At 51.8% G+C, this 19,992-nt stretch overlaps 4 protein-coding genes across 4 annotated transcripts; 2 read left to right on the forward strand and 2 right to left on the reverse strand.

Annotated features, from left to right (window-relative positions):
• Window positions 1-389: 389 nt before the first annotated feature.
• On the reverse strand, window positions 390-7,101 carry ALTATR162_LOCUS604 (uncharacterized protein; the record flags this gene model as incomplete). The annotated part of the gene is made up of 6 exons (XM_043308198.1): window positions 390-970; window positions 1,028-1,296; window positions 1,347-2,741; window positions 2,783-3,229; window positions 3,287-3,294; window positions 7,027-7,101. The coding sequence occupies 6 exons, from the start codon at window positions 7,099-7,101 to the stop codon at window positions 390-392; spliced, it is 2,775 nt and encodes a 924-aa protein (XP_043164133.1).
• A 3,550-nt stretch (window positions 7,102-10,651) lies between these two features.
• On the forward strand, window positions 10,652-11,263 carry ALTATR162_LOCUS605 (uncharacterized protein; the record flags this gene model as incomplete). Its single annotated transcript, XM_043308199.1, has 3 exons — window positions 10,652-10,693; window positions 10,743-11,006; window positions 11,057-11,263. 3 exons carry the CDS (start codon window positions 10,652-10,654, stop codon window positions 11,261-11,263), a joined length of 513 nt encoding a protein of 170 aa, XP_043164134.1.
• A 2,055-nt stretch (window positions 11,264-13,318) lies between these two features.
• ALTATR162_LOCUS606 (uncharacterized protein) lies at window positions 13,319-15,347 on the reverse strand (the record flags this gene model as incomplete). The annotated part of the gene is made up of 5 exons (XM_043308200.1): window positions 13,319-13,684; window positions 13,740-14,184; window positions 14,936-15,077; window positions 15,135-15,278; window positions 15,341-15,347. 5 exons carry the CDS (start codon window positions 15,345-15,347, stop codon window positions 13,319-13,321), a joined length of 1,104 nt encoding a protein of 367 aa, XP_043164135.1.
• Window positions 15,348-17,630: 2,283 nt separating this feature from the next.
• On the forward strand, window positions 17,631-19,431 carry ALTATR162_LOCUS607 (uncharacterized protein; the record flags this gene model as incomplete). Its single annotated transcript, XM_043308201.1, has 5 exons — window positions 17,631-17,794; window positions 17,847-18,344; window positions 18,402-18,818; window positions 18,868-19,239; window positions 19,293-19,431. 5 exons carry the CDS (start codon window positions 17,631-17,633, stop codon window positions 19,429-19,431), a joined length of 1,590 nt encoding a protein of 529 aa, XP_043164136.1.
• Window positions 19,432-19,992: the final 561 nt, after the last annotated feature.

Raw genomic sequence — 19,992 nt, forward strand, 5'->3', positions numbered from 1 at the left:
CGAAGCCTACTGACCTTTGAGGCATTTCCCACCTTTGGGGAAATTATGGAAATGAGGCCAGGAGTTCCTCAAGGTGTATATGGATCACAACATCAAACCTGATATGGAGGCCTGGCGAATGCCACTACGCTCACCCATTAAAGGACATATTGGTGCCAAAGCATTTTAATTTCGCCATATGGGCATATATCTAAATGAACTACACGCATCGTGGGGAATTTTTGGGGGATGATGAATCAAATCAAGAAGGTGAAATGGCTTGCCAGCTTAGATGACCATGGAATCGTGAAAATGAAGAGAAAGTGAAAGGGAATACCGCATAATGATCAACAACCGAAATGAAACCTTGAAAAGACCTTGACCTTGCCCTTACAGTACATCAAGCTGTCCTAGTTACCAAGTGACATGTTCTGCATGGCACCCATCAAGGCAGCGTCGGTGCCAGTGCTGGGGCGAGCTCCAGTAGTAGGAGTGTTAGCACCATTGTAGGCGCCCGAGCTGCCATTGCCACGTCCACCTGATGTGCCGTGGTATCCGCCAGGAGTACCCGAGGTGTACTGAGCGTTGCTGTAGGCATTGGGATAGCCAGCGCCAGAGGTATACGGAGAACTGCCGTTGTACGAAGAAGCCTGTTGAACACCGAAAGACTGACCAGTGTTGGATGCATAGTTGCGTGAAGCAGCGAATCCAGCGGTAGTTGTAGCAGGACCATAGCCCCCACCGTAAGACGAAGGGTAAGTCGAAGGTGGATAGTAGCCTCCGCCCCCATAGTTCATTGGGCTGCCGCTCGCAGTGACGTTAGGGTAGTAGCCGCGGTACATCTGCTGCGGCGCCATCTGTTGGCCATGAGCCCAAGTCTGCTGCATGTTGTAAGAAGGCTGAGCAGGGTACGCGGGGATCTGGTGAGAGAAGGCATGGAAGCCGTCATCGTAGTTGCCATAGTTGCCATGGTTGCGAGCTTGACCTTGGCCTGATGGACAGTTAGTAACGATAATCCCTTATTAAGAGGCGATGACGATGCACTCACCGTATTGCTGGGCGTGTTGAAGCGCGTTGTTGCCGAAGCCAGGGCCAACAGAGGGGGGAGCGTTGGCATTGTTTGACTTGATAATCGCACCAGGTCCAATAGCAGAAGGTGGCGGGATCTGCGACATGCCGGCTGGGTTGACAACCGATGCTGGGTTGACAGCCGACATCCAGATGCGAACCTTGTACTGCTTGAACAAGTCTGTGACGAGTTCGTTGAAGTTGACGTATGACTCGGCGTAGTAGAAGTATGTGAGCTTGTGGTAATCACTGAACGTGTTAGTGTGATGATGACAAGGACGTGGAGATGATTAACTTACGCCTGGTACTCAGCATCGAGGATCTCCATGGGCAGCTTATGGTCGGCAGCCTTCTGAGCTCCAAGGCGCTTGGCCTTGGCCTCTCCACCCTCCTTCTCGCGGAGCGCGGAAATCTCGTGGGCCTGAGCTAAACGCTTAATCATCTTAGGCTTGAATGGCTCTGGCTCTCCGGAAGCAGTCAGTGGAGTGCGGCTCATGGGATTTGCGAATCCATTAGCTCGCGCAAGAGCGCCTAGCATTCCAGAGTCGTTCTGAGTGCCGGCCAGGGAGTACTGGGAGAACATGACGAGCCAGCGGAAGTGCTCCTCGTTCGCCTCGACCTTGAGTTTCTTAGCCTCCTCCATGGTCAAGTCGGCATGGGTGATCTGACCCAGATCACATCCACGATCACCCTCGGTTATGACAAGATCACCACGGCGGATCTCGAGGCCGGTGTTGTCGTAGAGGTAATAGATGTCAGCGCGCGAGCACTTGAAAGTGACGATGAACAAGCGGCGGGTAGGGTTTCCAATTCTCGGCGGAACCGCGTAGGGGTTGCCAGCAGACATGGCGGTGTTGGGAACGACGGGATCAGGATGAGCTGCTGAGATGGCAGAGGAGTTGATGGCGCGCGATGCTGGACCGTAACCGGTGAAATAGGCAGAGGCATCAAAGGGCTCGTTGTCGTCCTTGTTGGGTGGGGTCTGCCGAGGCGATACGTACTCTTCTTCCTCTTCCTGGGTGTTGCTCAAGGTTGAGAGCGGCATAGCGGAGTTGTAGCTACCGTAGTGAGCGAACGAGTGGCGACGACCGAGAGGATCCATCTCAGCAGGTGATATATTGCCTGTGGTCCATTGCGGCTTCTGAGGGCTGTCGACAATCTCGACTTCGTGATCGCGGGTCAGGATACCGACATGCTCGCTGAAGCGGCGGGTAAGACCTGGGGCAGGACGGTTGGTTGAGGGCTCAGCGTCATCGAGCTCCTCGATAGCGTACTCTGCGGCGGTGTTGTATGAAGTGTTTCGTAGACCGGCAGTGGTCTTGCGGCGCTGCTGTTGCAACTGCGAGACAGGAGAGCCGGTCGAGGTAGCTCGATTGCGAGCGCGGGCGTTCTCCATAGCGGCTTGTTTGAGCAAGGCTTGGTTGTGCTCACGCTCCCAGTAGCCGGCGGGCAGACGAACTCCGTGCTCTGAACCGTTCGACGACTCGATCTCGTCGGCTTCGTCTTCACGAAGCTGCGAAAGACCGACAGCAGACTCACCAAGAAGGCTTGGCTTGGACGGGCGATGGCGGAGATTGGCGTTGGTGTTGGGCTGGCGCGAGAAGCGACTGACCGGACTGTGCTCGTAGTCACCTTGTCCTATGCTATAGGATTGTGACCGGACAGCCTTGCGGAAAGGATTGGGTGCTTGCTGGCTAAGAAGAAAGCCAATGCCGTTGCCGTCGTCGCCTTCAACAGTTGTGGGGGAGGGGATAGGCCTGTCGGTAGGGGAAAGGCAGAGGTGGGGGAAGGAGCAACCTCCTTGTTAGAGCGGTTGTTAACTAAGCCACTGAAGCTCGGAGTATTCCAGGGGAATGACGATGTGCTGGGCCGCGACTGCTGGGGCAGCTCGAGGGACGGCGTTGTTGGCTGCGAACCGGCAAACGACACGGAGGGAAGCGAGAACTTCCGGTTTGGTTGTATATCCTGCAACCAACCAGAAGAAGGCCGTCGAACCGCAAGAGGGTATGTACCAGGTGCATGGCGAACGGGCACTGCCACGTGCTCGCGGTCGTCGTCGCTGGACGCCAAGACATCGCTGTCAGGGGTTGGACGACGCAGTTGCAACTTCGACTTGTCGAGCGCTGAACCACCAACGGATAAACCGCCCTTGTATGTATTGGAACTCATGATGAGTCGTCTACTTTGAGTACATCAGCGATATCCCTCTTGAATGCAACAAGACAATTGACAAACGTACCTTGAAGTCTAGTAGGAATGAAGATTGTTGATGAATAGGGGGTGTCTTGATGCACTCTACCTGCACACAGAAGATGTATATGATGCACAGCGTAGATGCAGCTTCTTGTGACTGAGTGTGTAGGAAGATGTAACGTCTAGGTCGGCGATGTGTCTATAAGTACCCTTCACCTGTGAAGGCAAACTTGCCATGTGTTAGCGTGGACGTCATCAGAAGAGGCAGTAAGGGGCTGGGTATCAAGGGTGAGGCAGGTAAAGGCAAACGGTAAAGGTAAAGGGTCAAAGTTGGTGAATGCGCGGGGTACTCTGATGCTATGCCACCACTGTGCAAACGTGATGTTCGCCAAGTATGCCCGAGGATAGGAAGATGAGGAGATGGGGATACATACCTTGACCGTAGATCGTGGAGATTTGAGCCGGGTCAGATCTCAGGCGTGTATACTACTTGTGTTCTATTCACGGCTGCTTATCAAGGCGATTTGAAGTCGCAGCCTCTGAGGTATCCCCTCGGTGACTGATGGATGGGCGAAGGAAAGGTGGCAGGTACGCTTGAGGGCGCTTCAGGCTCACTCCCTGGTGTTGAATGACGTTCAGGGGCGAGCAAAAGCAGGTGGAGAGCGAACTGAGGTTTGTAGAGAGAGATGATGATGGGGAAGATGGTGGGTAAGGAGGAAGAAAGCAGAAAACGATGCTAGAAGCGGGGTTTTATGGGTCAGCACTGGAAGGCGACGGTCAGTTGGTTCGATGACCGCCTTGAAGCGCTGGAGGAGAGATCGCTGGCGATGCTCAAGGCAGGAGCGCCGGGCACGGATGGCTTTAGAGATTACTGTCGGCCATGGTCGTCTTAGCAAGGAACATTGTGAGTAGGGGGAAGATGCGTTGACAAATGACAGAATGAAAACACCAGAAAGCTTCATTTGCTCCCAATAGTACTCTTCGTAGAGACGTAGGAATGAAAACATGCAGCTGTTCAGGCGATGCTGTTCAGGAGAATTGCCTGCTGCCGCCCCCGCCCACACCACACACCATCTCGACACCCCCAAGATTCCGATGCACGCAGCTCTACCCCTCGGGATGCTATGCAGAGACTCTTGCGAGGTAGATGGAGCGCTTATACACCTCCAGAATGGTGTGCAGTGCGTGGTGTCGCTGGCGTTGACCTGCTTCCCCACAACCTCAACTCCGCCAACGCCGGTGCCTCTCGACATTCTCAACAACATCACTTACCCACCAGCAGCGCGTCTGCAGGCTAATCACAAGGACAGCGGATGAAGGGGGCAGCTGCAGTAGGGATAACAAGGAAAGTCTGGTTCTGCTTACCTAGTTAACAGAACTTTGTCTAGAAGAATTACGCGACGCGGAGCTCGATGCCCAAAGCAGATCTATCGGGAGAAGAACAGTATATCCTACACGACATCGTCAGCCTCATGGCATTACATAAGCACAGCGCAATGCAGAGCCCGATATATGCCGCAAACCTGATGCGGCAGCAGACGGGCGCGACAATGGCATTTCCGCGGCGCGGGCTGCTGAGAGACGGGTACGTACCTGGCAAGTTCTATCCCACGGTGATTCTATTCAAATAAACGGATTCGGAAGATAACTAGCACAAACTGTGAGCATTAAGCACTGCAACACGATACTGCGCGGGCACGCTCGTCGCAGATCGGCGAAGACGTACCTCAAAACGTCGCAAACCAAGCGCCAAACTCTTGAACCAGTCTATCCCTAGTCTTTCTTCTCGAAGATATCGAACACGAACACGATCCGCTATGGCATCAGTCGTGGCATGGAATCACACCAGCCTAGGATCGGCAAGAAGGCACCGGGTCCTTGGAGTGTGGGGAAGCGCCACGCTGCTAAACCCAAGGCTGTCCCGCAGATCTAGGACAACTGTTCGGACAACTGTTCGGAGGATGGACGTGCGACTACTAGAGCGAGCACATGTCGCCCTCTAACCCGGACGGCAGAGGAAGAGAATATAATGAGGAGGACACCTTCTGCAGAGGCCAGACTGATAGCGGTAGAGTTTGGCCTTGGCGATCGTTCGAAACGTTGGGAAGCAGACGCGGCTGACACCCTGTGTTCCGCGCGCCTTGTCAGATCAGGAGACGACTCCACCAGCCCAAGCACGGCGAGTTTACGGTGATCTCAAGGTGTTCGAGAGGTGGCTGACAGGAAGACAGGATAAGGACGGCGAGACAAGATGCTCATTACAGGAGAACAGACGTAAGTCTGAAGACACGCAGACATGCAATGCTTTTGGGGCTTCTGCAGCTCACGGCTGGCCAAGGGTCAGGGGCTTCTGAAGGGTCGTTGCGCAGGAAATGCGGAGACGGCCAGACCAACTCTGGCTAGCCGTGTATGCTTCAGGCGAACTCCTGCAAATTGCTGCGCTGTTGGGGGGTAGCGAAGCTGGCCGGACAGGGCCCGGCTCCTCGAACCATCTGTCTTCATCAAACCTCTTGTAACCACCCTTTGACGACACAGCTTCATCAACTCTCATCAGAACTCATCGTTCGCTGTTAGCCCGATCGCTGATCGACGACGCGTTGGGCTGCATGGCCAGGGTTTCGTCAATGAACCCCTCATTTTTGCTGTCTGAACTCGGTTGGGCCCGTCGGAAGACATCCATCCCATTTCTTCCAGGGCTTTCATGCTTGCTGCACGCCATTCTGTTTCGCTTCAAGCGCCATCAATCACGCTGCATCCCCGCCAGGCTATTGCGCCCCCGGAACAGACTTGAGCAGCACTACGGGCACCTTCAGCCCTAGAGTGTAACAAGTCACGCGCTCTCGACGACTACCATGGCCTGGATACTAAGCTCCTTAGCTGCTTGACGCACCCGCGGCATGCCCCGCTCGACGCGGTGATCTTGTGGACACTTCTGAGCTTCTCCTATTCGACGCCGCACTTGACATGCGTATAGCGAACGATGGCTACACAACGAGCGTTCCTGGAACTAGTTACGAACGACTTCGCGAAGACTCCTGAGTGGTTCGCAAGACGTTTCCCATCTGCAGATGACAGGGTATTACAGTGTGTCTGGCTGGTGCCGAGCACATGAGGCACGACATGCTGTTGGACAGACTCCTCGTTCGGTTTTGCATATTGGCTGCCAGGCATCCTGTCAACCCCGCATTTTGCGCACAGCATTGGCGTTATTAAGCACAACCAAGCTGCGCGGGTACCTCCAGTCAACGATGCGCCCGCATGGCTAGCCGTCTCCTGATGTTTTTCTCCGGATGGTCTCCTGTTCCTCGTTGGGAACTCAAATACTTGTTGGTTTTGATGTGTCAAGGTAAGGTGGCGCATCAGAACATATCAGTACGTTGAGGGACGTACGCCCTTGCTGAACGGCAGAACCAATAGATGACCTTCCGGGAACCCTGTTGTAACCGACGTTAGTACACCTTTTTGGACATTGATTAAGTCCTCGGTCCGATGTGTAGGCCTTCCGATCGTCGTTGAACGCCCGAACTAGTACATCGCGCCGATGACCCGCGACCCGATATACAGCATGTTCCCGGCTTTCGAAGTTCCAAGTGGTTGTATAGACATATCCAGTGGTTGTTTGTCATGGGCTTCTCATACGAGTATGTTCAGAGTACGTGCAGGTGTACCAAGCTTCGTGTTGTTGTCGCGGTTCCAGCCTGCCACGAGAGGCTACATCGATCTCGAAAGTGCTGTTTGTAAAGTGCTGTGGTTCGAGGTCTCGCAGGGGGGATCGTTCGTAGTCACGCGCGGGGTACCACCCGGTGTTCTCGACGAGTCCTGGTTTCCTGGTGTCTGACAGTATCCCGCGGAATGGGCCATGGTGTCCACTTTGCCGTTATGTCCGGTGCCATGGAATGTTCTCATCTTCTTGTCTTCGCGCTTGAACTTGATGGATGTCACTGCTGAAAATTTGGTTGGCACTTGAAATTCGGTATCCTGCCCGACTCGGTTAAAGTGGTAGTCTCTATACCCACTTACGGTAGCGATGGTGGAGATGTTCTAGAGTTCTCGTTCCAAAGAGTTTGCTACATCCACTGTGGGCTCTCGGTGGTCCCTAGCTATGCTCTTTGTTATCTGGTCGGCCGTCAATATCCAAGAGTAGTAGTTCTGGGGTTGTCTCCTCCACGTCGATATGGTGTTCCGCCATCTTGTACAAGATGTGTTTTCGGCATCGCCGCCGAGTACGGAAAGACTCCTCGGTGGAACTCCGCAACGTTATCGGCCTGGTAGTCCGTCGCAACACAAGGTGGTGCTCCGTGTGCAAGGTCGTGGTCTTGTTGATCTTCGCAGGAGTCATCTTCGTGCAGAGAGCAAGCTGAGCACCTGCATTCTTCCGCTCGCTGTCTTGATCGAATGGCGAGGAGGCCAGGGCGGTCTTCGATGAGGCGTAGCTGTGGCTGCGCTCTTTGTAGAGCTCTCGTTTGTATGGGAGTCCGGCAGGCAGTCGAGCATTCGCTGGCTTGGTTTTGCAAGTCTTTCGGCTGCACGTTGAGGACGCGATCGGCCAAGGTCAGAAAGAGTTTGCTGAAATTTTGAGGCGGAGACGCAAAGAGTTGAAGCCGTTTAGATCACAATCTTCTGACAGCTTCATCAGAGTTTCATGGGGGCTTGTCTGGCTCGTGTGAGTGGGGTAATCTGATACTTTTGGTTGAAGCTCGAGGCAACGTCACGGACATTGCAGCGCTGGCCCGAGGAAGGACCCCAGGCCAACACCACAACCACATCACAACATCACAAGTGATGTGAAGGAAAACATCTCAGGGGTTGGAGAGCCCCTGCATCACCTCACCTTTACCTTCCATGCTATAGTAGGGGAGGTAAGCTAGAGTGCTGTCTGTTGGATAGAGGTGGCAATTTGGGAGTCATGCAGGTAAAGCTGAAAAGCATTGTGGTCACCAAGGGGGTACGGAGACTAACATCGCCATTCACGGAAGAAAACGGGCTGCTATGAAGGCGATTCGGAAGGCCAATGCCCCCTGGATGCTCTTCAAAGCTGCTCCCTTCCCTCTGGAACCTCTTCCTGGCTGCTGACCTGCTCTACTTCTTCTGCATCGGCCTCCCTTCGCCGCCTTGACCCTCCTTCGGCAGCCAAGACAACGATTTTGGCTCAAAACACCACGCCCGTCCCCTCCTTCTCTCCGACATTAGCACGACCGCTTCCAGCAAAAAAAATGCTTCAAGAGCTGCAGAACCACCAACCCCCCTGTAATACCTCCGGGGTTCTCATCCTCTTGCCCCCACAAGCGCCTCGTGTCTTTTCAGAGCCTCCGCCGCCGCTTCAGCTTCCCAAGCAACGCTCCCCATCCCTCTCTCTCCCTTCTTCTACACCGGTAGCAGTCATGATGCACCAACATAAAAGCCCTTGAACTGCCGCAACAATCTCTCGAAGCTCTTCGGAGTACACCCTACCTCCTCTTGAGAGACCGAGGTCAGTATGAGCAGCTGCAAACACCGCCAGAGATCGCTACAATCTGTGTCACACTCATGCAGAGGCAGATAGGTATCGGCAAACACCCCCAACTCCAGACACCTCCGCGGTAAGAGCCTACAATGGGTCCTTGCATTAAACCACCATCATACTATAGGATCAGCTGTTTGCCAACAGAGGTCAATCTGGCCGCCACGGCATTAGAGTTTACATGGAAGGTAAGCTTCATGGAAGGTAAGCAAGATGACTTATTGCCGTAGACTATTTTGGCCACAGTTTCAATATGACAAGGAGCGCAGTCACAACCTGGCAACCCAATCCACGCCTAAGCGTCCTCCACTATACCAACGCCCATTGATCAAGTATTGCATTTGCAGAATCGACATGCTCACTACTCAACTGAGCCGGTCGGTTCTTGCTTTCTGCTTTCTCCCTCCTGCCTACTACACTCGAGCTTCGACTAGAAGACAGTACAAACACAATGCACTCGCACGGTGACGCAAACGCTGCGGATACTCAAGGACTGGACTCGCTGGAACGCTCGCTGAGAGCTACATGACGCGATATGACACCAACGATCTTGGTTAATCCAAAGCCTTGGAGCTCTCTTTGTGAGGTCCCAATAACCCCTGCATTCAGCTTGGACCACACCGACACTAATCCATCTTCTCAAAACCTCTCATTGGTATGGGGAGATGTTGACGCGCCGCGCCGCTGTCAAAGGAATGTCGAAGATGAATCAGTTCATGGTACCCTCCTGCTTCCGAGCAGCGATGGGTACCTGGACGACCAGCCTTTAAAAGTCGCCTAGACTGAGATCCTTGTCTTTGCAATACAGATGCGGGTTGGACATTATATTGTAGATGAATGCAATACGTTCTCTCTGATTAATTATTTCCTTGCGTCTCCATGTTTATTGTGTGCGCCCAGATGTAATGTTCGTGAAACATTGTGAGTGTACAGCAATGCGAAGATGGCTTCTACAAAACGCTGCTATCGCGCAAGGGCCGAGCCACTCAAAAATATACATCGACTCCGTTCCAGGAAATCAAGGACTAAAAGTCGAACATCCCTACCGGCGCTTTACAACCAAAGAGATCACATGTTTGTCACCATTGACGATCAATTACAATAGCCTGCGCTGTTCGTTCGAGGACGACTTGCAAACGTGGTCCATCCGCATCACACAGACAGTTCGCACGGTGCGCAACAATGACGATCATGCCGTCGATCCGGGGAGCTCGCGGATGCAGATCAAACCCACAGCCAAACCAACTTCAAACCTCATGTCGTCAATACAAACTTTGGTGCCGCCAATGGTCTGGAAGCCATAGCAGATGTCATAGTAAAAGGTCTTACGTAGAAGACTGCAGTAGCTCCCTCGGAGAAAAGTTTAGAGTGACGGCGTGGTCATGCGAGCGAAGCGCCTTGGGACGTCAGCGTTGTTGATAGTGCTGACAGTGATCCCTGCGTAGGCTTGCATCATCACTGTTGTTGCGCGGCAACCAAGAGAACAGCCGCGTAACGACGTATAATCATACACTGTGTATATAGTATTCGAAGCTCAGAGGAATGCGCCTTAATTCAAACTTGAACAGCATCCAACAATTCCTAGTTACAGGATAATATCGTGATCGGCGTAAATAGCAAGGTAAGTACCGATAGTCCCGGAATGGAAGGGACGATTGGACCCTCATACGTCACTGCCAGTCACATAGGGTCCTATGACGCTGCGACGACAAGACCCGCTTGCTCCCGCCCACTGCTATAATTCTCCAGCCCCAGCCCCAAACTCCAAAAGCACAGCATTCATCAGTTTCCAGCCACCCGACCTCTCCATCTCCGCCGCAAACCCTGACGCTTTTCTAGAAACGACAAGCTCTTGTTCGTTCGCATCAATACAACACTCCTCCACCACATCTTCCTATACACATCAACAAAATGGTGTCAAGAGCAGTTTCCATGGGCCTTCGTGCCTGGCAGGTATGTTTCTGGTATGCATACATGGAAGAAATTCACTAACATCACGCAGTTGATCTGCGCCATTCTCGTTACCGCCTTTATGGGTAACAACGTTGCGCGCGCCTATTCGGGAGTGCACTCCATCGTCAACTACTCGCTGTTCGTCGGTATCTGGTGGTTGTTCACATTGCTGTACTTCCTACCTACATCCTTCATCGAAAAGTTCAGCATCCCTATTGTCGACATTGCCATGGATGCGCTCAGCGTCCTCTTCGGCTTTTGCGCTGCCGTTGCTCTTCCCGCATACATTGGCGCGCACAGCTGCTCGAACAGCGTAAGTTCTTCTTCTATCAGTAAAATAGCAACATAAACTAATTCACACAGGCATACACCCACTCCAACAGCGTCCTTAACAGCTCGCGAGACACCGAGCAGAACTGCCGCCAGGCTCAGGCCACCACCGCTTTCCTCTGGTTCGGATGGGCCGCATTCGTTGCTACCCTTGTTCTCAATATCATGAACGGACGCGGTAGCGGCGCCAACCTTCGTGGCGGTATCCGCCGTGGTGGTCCTTCCATGAGCCAGGTCTAGAATGCCTGTGAACCGTATTCATTCGGCTCTTGGAACACAAGATCAGACGTCAGCGACGTCTGAGATTCTTCGCATCAAGGCCGGGCGTCACAATCTGAAACATGTATGATACGAAGATGAATGATACATCGCGCTTGATGCCGATGCTGGATAGAATGATTGGACAACAACGGATATGAGGATACCAGTACACGTCTACGACGACATGCGGCGCTTGGATTGATTTTTAGCGATTATAATAATGCCATAGCTAATACCATTTGAATTACGATACCCAAAACTTTACACATCGACTTGCATTTGGTAGTCGGTAAAAGGTTCTGCTCATTATGACGTCATGTTTATGAATCTGATCCGCGACATCCACGCGAACATAAGAAACTCCACCGTCTTCATTGTCGTACCACACATCCTTGATCACGACGCGCAACCTCACTGCCGCCTTACCCGTATCGTATTGCGTATAGGTCCGCAAAACAAGCTGTTGTGTAACAGCAGTCGCGTAATAAACTTCGCGGTACTTCAAGTTCTTACAATTACACGTACGAACAAGCCAACACAATCTTTCATCTTTCTAGTTCGCGTCATCGTACAGCTAGAGTCTTACAGAAAATCTTCAACGCATCCCTTGCCAATGTATTGTCTCTCATATCTGTGCGCCCAAAAATTATCCCAAGACGTGCTAGCTCTCACGCGTCTCCCGTGTCTCGGAAGTGAAGCCGGCTTTGCGCTTCTTGGAAGACGGGAGAGGCGGTGATGCTGGTGTATAAGAGGCTACGAAAGGCGTGCATATTGTGGCAAGGTATCAGGAATAATTAGGCTGAGAAACATGATGGAACTGATATGTGTCAGTTACGTATGAGACGCCTCCATCTTGAACGTGTTACAGTCTTGTAAAGTCGATATAGAACTATAATGCGAAGACCGATGAGCTCGTTCAGCAAGCCGCATGAAGCAGCGTTTCAGACATTCCAGCGACGACGACGTCCTCGACATTATCGAAATAGTGGCACGGTAGTAGGTACATGTACATGTCTACTAGTAGAGCTGCTAGAGCCCGATGCGACCTGCAAGTACCTTGGACTGGCAATGGACGCGAGGTTACACTGGAAGGAGCACATAGGGGAAGTAAGGCGGAAACCCGACGAGGACAGTCAGCGCACCTAGATGCCTAGGAGGATTCAACTGGGGCGCCAGCCTTCTCGACCTGCGGCGAATACACGAGAGCACCGCGCTCCCTCAGATGACGTACGCATGCTCGATATGGTCGAGCGTTAGCATGAAAGGTAAACTATACATTGAAAGGATGCTCAACACACTGCACCATCCAAAGCCGCAATGAAAATGAACTATTGATTTATTGAAGTCAATACTACAGCTTCGTTTCGAATACAAAGTCTGAGACCTCTTCGGATCCATTCGTCAATGGCGGGTGAAATTCTACTGTTATCGAGATTGCTGGTGAACATCACCAGTACCGTCCAGTACAATGCAGATGGCGCAAACAGTTCATGTTCCTTGGCTCTTCTCAGCAGCGACATGGCAGCTGAGAAGAGCAGACTGGAGGCGAGAAGTATGCCAAACTGGATCATCTCGTTCTTATCGCCGATTGACGTTAGCTGGAACATCGCGACCACGGGCAGGAAAAACAACACGAAGATGAGGCATGTGATGAGGATATCCACAAACTTTTCGACTCGATCAGGCGAATAATATATAACATTCTGCAATTCCGCCTTTCTGGTGGTCGATGACTTCTGAAACATCATGTGAGCATTGATATTTGGTATAAGATCTGAAGGCTGACATAACAGAAGGATGAAGATCTTCGCTTTCTCGGGCGCCTTCAGAGCCTTGTATATCTTCTCTTGCATCCACTACCTTGCTTGACACTGGTAATCCGAATCTCTCCAGTCTTGAGCTTCGAGGTCGCTGAGCGGCTGAGCGGCTGAGCGGCTGAGCGGCTGAGCTGCCTGTATCAGCTCAATCTGCTTCTCTCGTCGCAGACTGAGAATTTGAATTTACAGTGCTTTGATTCTGCTTTCAAACTGTTGCTCAGTGAAGTATGATATGCGACAAACAGTCGGAGAATATCTGGTCTTGTGCGTGCTCCATCGTGTTGTCACATGGGGTGCTTCGTGAAACGAGCTCGTCCGCACCGGGTCGCTGCTTTGGAAACTTTGAGAGCAAACTCCTCCGAATTGCGAGACACAGGAGGTGCTTGACAAGATTAAGGTCTCCAGGCCATGGTAGCCAATAGTTGAGTTTGTCCAGGTTCTCATGATATACGAACCTTGCAGTTGGAGATTCAGGCCTTAGGCGCTGCAACGTTCCGTCTTGATCAAAGACCATGGCTTCAAGAAGCACGCATCCAAGTGAAAACATATCTGATTCCCGACCGCTACGCTCGAAGTCTGCTACCTGGAAGGGAAACAATATCAGTAAGGGGTGAACTGTATATGATGGCTCGGTTTACTTCTGGTGCTTTGTAGCGTACTGTTCCTGCACCACCATCGGTTCCACTATCGGAGAGGTCGGAGAAGTCCCGAGCCAACCCAAAGTCGCTTAGCCAGAACCGACTTCGTGACAGAAGGATGTTGGAGGGTTTAATGTCTTTGTGGCGGATGTTTTGGCTGTGTAGATAGGCGACAGCCGAAAGGAGGCATCCGATTTGCGAGTAGATAGGCCACGCTTTGTGCTTCAAGGATGATCCTGAAGAGCATCCGAGCTTCCGAATCCGCAATCCTTGATCATCGGCCGCGTTGTCTTGTAAGTATGCCTTAGCATCCTCGAAGAAGGTGCCAAGGTCGCAAACCGCTACTGGGTACAACAACAACCCGACGGATCCCTTATGGGCATATGAGCCGATGAGTAGGACCCTATGGCGATGGCTCAACTTCTTCAGGACCTTGATCTCGAGCCTGACATGCGCATTTGATCTCCTATGGCGTGACGTTCTCTTCTAAGCTACTTTGAGTCCTTGCACGGTCGTTTCGTGAATAATTGCGTCGGCACCTTGCCCAAGGAAATCTCCTGTGTCCAAATCTATTAGCACTGGCCCCGAAGAGTGACCTTGAATTACCAGTTCCTAATGCTATAGCCTCGTCTACACTGAAACCGACGTGGCGCCCTCTGCCAGTCCCGGACCAATCGTTCAGGACATCTCTGATCGATATATCCATCACCAATGCGGTCGATGCGTCAATCACTTAAGTGCCTACGGGGATGATTGAGAGATGGAAGGCGGGAGAAGGAATGAATGAAGAGGTGGGACAGGCTGAGTGTGAGGCTATGCAAACTGCAGCGGATAATGCACGCGAGCACCATTAAGTAGCCAATCAGAAAGATGACGTATGCAGCAAGCGGTATCCCAAGACGCACAATGAGGCGCGTAGGTCTTTCTCCTTCTTCCTTCCCACCCTTCCTCAACAGGCTTTGAGGTTCGTATATGTGACTACGAGTCTCTTCCGTATCTTCCATCGCTCCTATCTGGTGAAATAAGAGCGTGCTGTCTAATTCCTTGAAGATATGTCTTTAACGATTTCTGAACAGGACTGCGTTGTTCGCAGATTCATTAGTTCAGACGATGGCCACACCGTTTTTTCCAAGAGCGAAGTAACGATACTGGGGGTGGATCTAGATTCTCTACCATCTCGGTAATAATAGGCTTACGCTCGCCATCGACCTCGATAATCACAGTAATGCGTGTAGCTGTGCCATCGCGCTGGACCCTTCGCTCTTCTAACTGACGGTCCCAAATCATCAGGCCCCTGATCTCGGGAACAGTCGTCTGTAGTAGACCTGCGTCGATCAACTTAAACGCAGCCTCAGCGTTCTTGAGATCTTGATAAGCATAAGCATCATCACCCACCACTTCTTCCGAATACGACTATAGGACACTGAACGTTGATTCTCTTGTCTGAATCGTCATCTGTCGTAATACCGTAAAAGGACCATCCCACAAAGTCGTAATCCTGCATTTGGTGTTCGATGACGGACTTCGACCCCAACTGTGCTACACTCGACTATCAACAGACATGGTGCAAACTGTCTAGATGACTTGTTATTATGGCGTACCTTGCATTTTCCTCGAGGGGGGAGGGGGGCTTTTTCTTTTCTTTTTTTCCCTTCACGCACTTCCCTCTGCTCGCTTTGCTCTCGTGCCCACAAAACTATTGCGCCGGTGTTGGAAATCGTCTCATGCTTCTCGGCCACCATTTCCCTTTCTGGGGGTTTTTTATTACACATTCTTCTTTGCTGTGAACAAACATGCCTTGCGGTGCGGCGTAGGATGGTTGGGAAGGGAAAGCGAAGAGGGATCGTGGTGGTTCCTGAACCCTTCGAGGGCCGGCCGGAATGGCGGGCTCGGGGGCCGCATCGTATTGACAAGCCTACGCGAGCGTGCGCAACAAAGAAGGGCTTCGCATCCGCTTTCCACTCAGGAAATCGAACAGCGGATGAAAGTGGGCACCCTTAAACAATTTCGATATGTTAGAAAGCTATGGAAAGAGTGAGTTCCACCTATTCGGAGAATGCTCTCTATTCTCATGTCAAGTTTGAGATTTCCAGAGAATGTTCTCGAACAGAGCGTTAGTCATGAGCTGTGGAGGCGCAACACGAGTTGAGTTCAATATGTGAGATTCTGCATACAGGTCTATGTACAGGGAGGCTCGAACCTTGATGTTCCTCGCACACGGGACGGGGTCCCGCTAGTGTAAGCACGTGTCACATCGCGTGATCGCGTGAGGGTGTCGTGGGTTTGATCCATTACACGAGCAACCATTCTTGGACAAGCCTTCAGTCAAGGGGATAAGCCTTTTCACGGAATATATTTGTGGCGCTCGAATTGGCACACTGGAAGAGAACATTACAGATATTACTGTCCACAATCGCGTGACTTGGCTGGGACGGATGATCATGCAATACAAGCAGTATCAATACAACAAAGACTCAGAACGAAGAGATTAGGCAGTGTATCAAGACGCGCATAACACAGAAGTGACTATTGACTGCCGCATTGGTAAAGTCGGTCGCGCCACTGCGCGTCGCTGAAAGCCTGGTTCGCTTTACGTGGACATGTCACGAGTATCAGCAGCCCCACCCGCGTGCGTTGGTGCAGCAAGCTTTACACATCAGTGCCCTGGCCACATTAGGCACTACCTTAAATAGATAGAGGTGTTGTTGAGCGTATAGATAGTAAGCAGTCGCCACGGTTGGTCTTTGATGAAGCGCTCGCCTCTGAAAACTGCGCCGCAGCTTGTTCGGTCCGGATTCCTTTTCCACCAGTCGTCCAGCCTCAGCTACGTCCACGCGACATTGGCGTCTTCTTTTTGCCGTAGTCAGTTGCGGGGGAGGGTCTTGTGGTAGCCCTAGTAGAGAGCCTAGGCGTCGTCTATCTAGCGTCGCATTCTCCACAGGCGCCTAATTGTACATGTTCAGTTACTATGCGGCAGGAAAATTGGTCTACAAGCTAAGTATCGATAGCTGTATACATATCAATTGAGGTCTATACGCCTCACTACCAAGAAATATCGCGTTGATAGTTACTGTACGTAGTTGTTTAGCCTCAAGCTTGATCGTTGTCTTGGTGTTCGGAGCGGGCATTATGCCGTTCTGGGTATCACGCCGTCAACCTCGGTATTGACCAGCGTAGGCTTCTATCTGTGATGTGGCGATAAGCTGCCATATCACCAATCTTATCCATGCTTAACTACAATGGCTTATTACACTTTCGATAGAAGTACGATACACTTCACAAGCTTACATTCGCGCCAAGATGGATCGTGGCTTGAGTATGTTGCCAAGATAACGTTTTCCCGAGCTTCGTATAATGCTACACCGCTTCGTTTGTCGTCGTTATGCCACCCTCCTCTACTTCGAACTCCTCTGTAGTGTGGTCCAGAACACCTTCGCCTGTTGATCCTGGCCTGTTCACAGGGGAGGCTTCTCGTCCCGTATCGAGTGATCATGCATCTCTCATGTCCTCTTGAGTCGGGTAAGCTCCCAGGTCCTGCCTGGGCATCGCTCAACCGGGGCGAGATTCCGGGGTCAGGTCCGGGATTCCGGGGTGTTAGGTCCGGTTCAATACTTCTAGAAGCGTTGGTGGCTAAGCCGCACACAGTATCCACCCAATCAACGGAGTCGCCCTCGATCTGGCCTGGCAAAACATTAGCCTAATTGTGATAATATCGACCCCGACCTTTGGGATATCCTGTTGTGCGGTCCGCATATATGGACTCGCATGGATATATGGACTGGCATATAAGTATAAGCACTCCCCTGTGCTCCAGTTCTTCCCCAGTCTTTACTCCACCTCCGCCTTGCAATCGTCGTCGGCCGCTGGAACTGTCGGTCAATACTACTCGCAATGAGTCCCCATTTCAAGCGTCCCAACCAGGCCGCTGTGGTCGAGGCACAGGAAGCTGCGCCTGTGCTTCCATCGGTATCATGGAGCAAGTCACCCAACATGCGCAAGCTCTACTTTTACTGCATGGTTCTTTGCGTCTGCTCGGCCACCACCGGTTACGATGGGTGAGTTATGGGTCCTGCAAACAGAAAAGGCCCAATTACTGACTGTGCGAAGATCTCTCATGAACACTTCTCAGATTCTTAACTCATGGAAGGAGACCATGGACTACCCTACGGAGGATACTTTGGGTCGCCTCAGCGCCATGTACTCGATCGGTTCCATCGTTTCTCTCCCCGTTGTACCTTGGCTCAGCGATAAGTTTGGGCGCAAAACTCCCATCACTATCGGTTGTGTTATTATGGTCATTGCCGCCGCCGTTCAGGCCGCCTCCATGAGCCGCCCACAATACGAGGGTGGACGTTTCTTCATGGGTTTCGGCAACTCCATGGCTCAACTCTCCTGCCCTATGCTTATCACCGAAATCGCGCATCCTCAACATCGTGCTAGGATCACTACCATCTACAACTGCTTGTGGAATCTTGGTGCCCTGATCTGTGGTTGGTTGGCTTTTGGCACACAGCACATCCCCAACTCCTGGTCCTGGAGAATCCCAACCCTCATCCAAGGTGTCTTCTCCATCATCCAGCTCACGTTCATCTGGTGGATCCCTGAGTGAGTTCTTTTCATATTGCCAAATGTCTCTCGCGATTGGCTAACTTTGAATTCTAGGTCCCCACGTTGGTTGCTGTCCAAGGACAGGAACGACGAGGCGCTCCGCATGCTTGCCCACTACCACGCCGACGGCAACGATAGCGATTCTACCGTCATGTTCGAGTATGCTGAAATGAAGGAGACTATCCGCATTGAGTTCTTGCACCAGAAGACCTCCTCCTACATGGACTTCATCAGGACCAAGGGTAATCGCAAGCGACTGATGATGATCGTCTCTCTCGGACTCTTCTCTCAGTGGTCTGGCAATGCCCTCATCAGCTACTACGCTGCTATCATCTACAAGGGTGCCGGTATCACTAGCCAGACTGATCAGCTGGGTTTGGACGCCGGAAACAAGGTCCTCTCTCTGTTTGTCTCAATCTCATGCGCTCTGTTGGTCGACCGTATTGGTAGACGCCCTCTTTTCCTCGCTGCGTAAGTGTGCCCATTCGCTTCATTCAACAAATTGACTGACTTCTAATAGCACCGCCGGTATGCTTCTCTTCTTGGTTTGCGCTACTATCACTGGTGAGCAATACGCCGTGAAAGATACCATTGGCATTGGCTACGCCAACATTGTCTTTGTCTGGCTGCACGGTGTCGCCTACGCTCTGGCCTGGTCTGGTCTTCTGGTTGCCTACACCGTCGAGATTCTGCCCTACAAGCTCCGCGCCAAGGGTGTATTCATCATGAACATCTCCGTTCAAGTCGCCCTCACGATCAACAACTACGTGAACCCCATCCCCATCTCTGAGGGTGGCGGCTGGTACGGTGAGAACTGGAAGCTGTTTGCCTGCTACTCCGGCTGGGTTCTCCTCGAATTGATCTGGGTTTACTACTTCTACGTCGAGACTCGGTATGTCACTTTTCGTCCTCGCCAGTTTAAATCGAAGCTAACTTTCCCTCTAGTGGTCCTACTCTCGAAGAGATTGCCCGCATCTTTGACGGCGACGACGCAGAAGTTGCTGACATTGACATTGACGGCAAGGGCTTGGGCAACCGCAATGGTAGCATCAAGGAGGCTCAGGTCCATATCGAGAAGGCATAAGCCAGTCCACCATTGTTCGTCAGCTACGTTTCTGTACGCCTTTGTGCGTCATCGCCATATCCTTGTGTAGTGGGAGATCAACGTGTAGTGTGAACAGCTCACGATCAAAACCCATCTTCCTGATTTTAATTATATATATTGCTATCAAGTATCTCTTGAACCTTTGTGCTACAAAATATGTGTTATCCACGATTCCAAGACTTATAAAAAAAAACGCCGGATACTTCACTCGACTCTGGATCCTACAGGAAAATTGCTGAATGTAGACATCGAAGTCCGGACCCGTGACAACGCCCACAAAGCTTAGACGGCCTTATGCGATGCTTTAGCGTTGGCCTTAGCTGTTAGCGCCGGAGGGCAGGCGCTGCTGCATTTGTGGCTTATGGGGCGCTCTCATTTTGCCGGCTTGGCTTTGGGCATACTTCCCGTCCGGCGTACTGGGAAATGCCCTAATTACAATTGATTGCTCAATTCCCGAGATTCGGGTTCGGCCATCCCGAAAGGCAATGCTCTTCATAGTACAACAGCATGTGCCTCTAAGTAGATCGAACAATATATCAC

The sequence above is a fragment of the Alternaria atra genome (genome assembly GCF_907166805.1).
Source record: "Alternaria atra isolate CS162 genome assembly, contig: 21, whole genome shotgun sequence".
Lineage (NCBI taxonomy): Eukaryota > Fungi > Ascomycota > Dothideomycetes > Pleosporales > Pleosporaceae > Alternaria > Alternaria atra.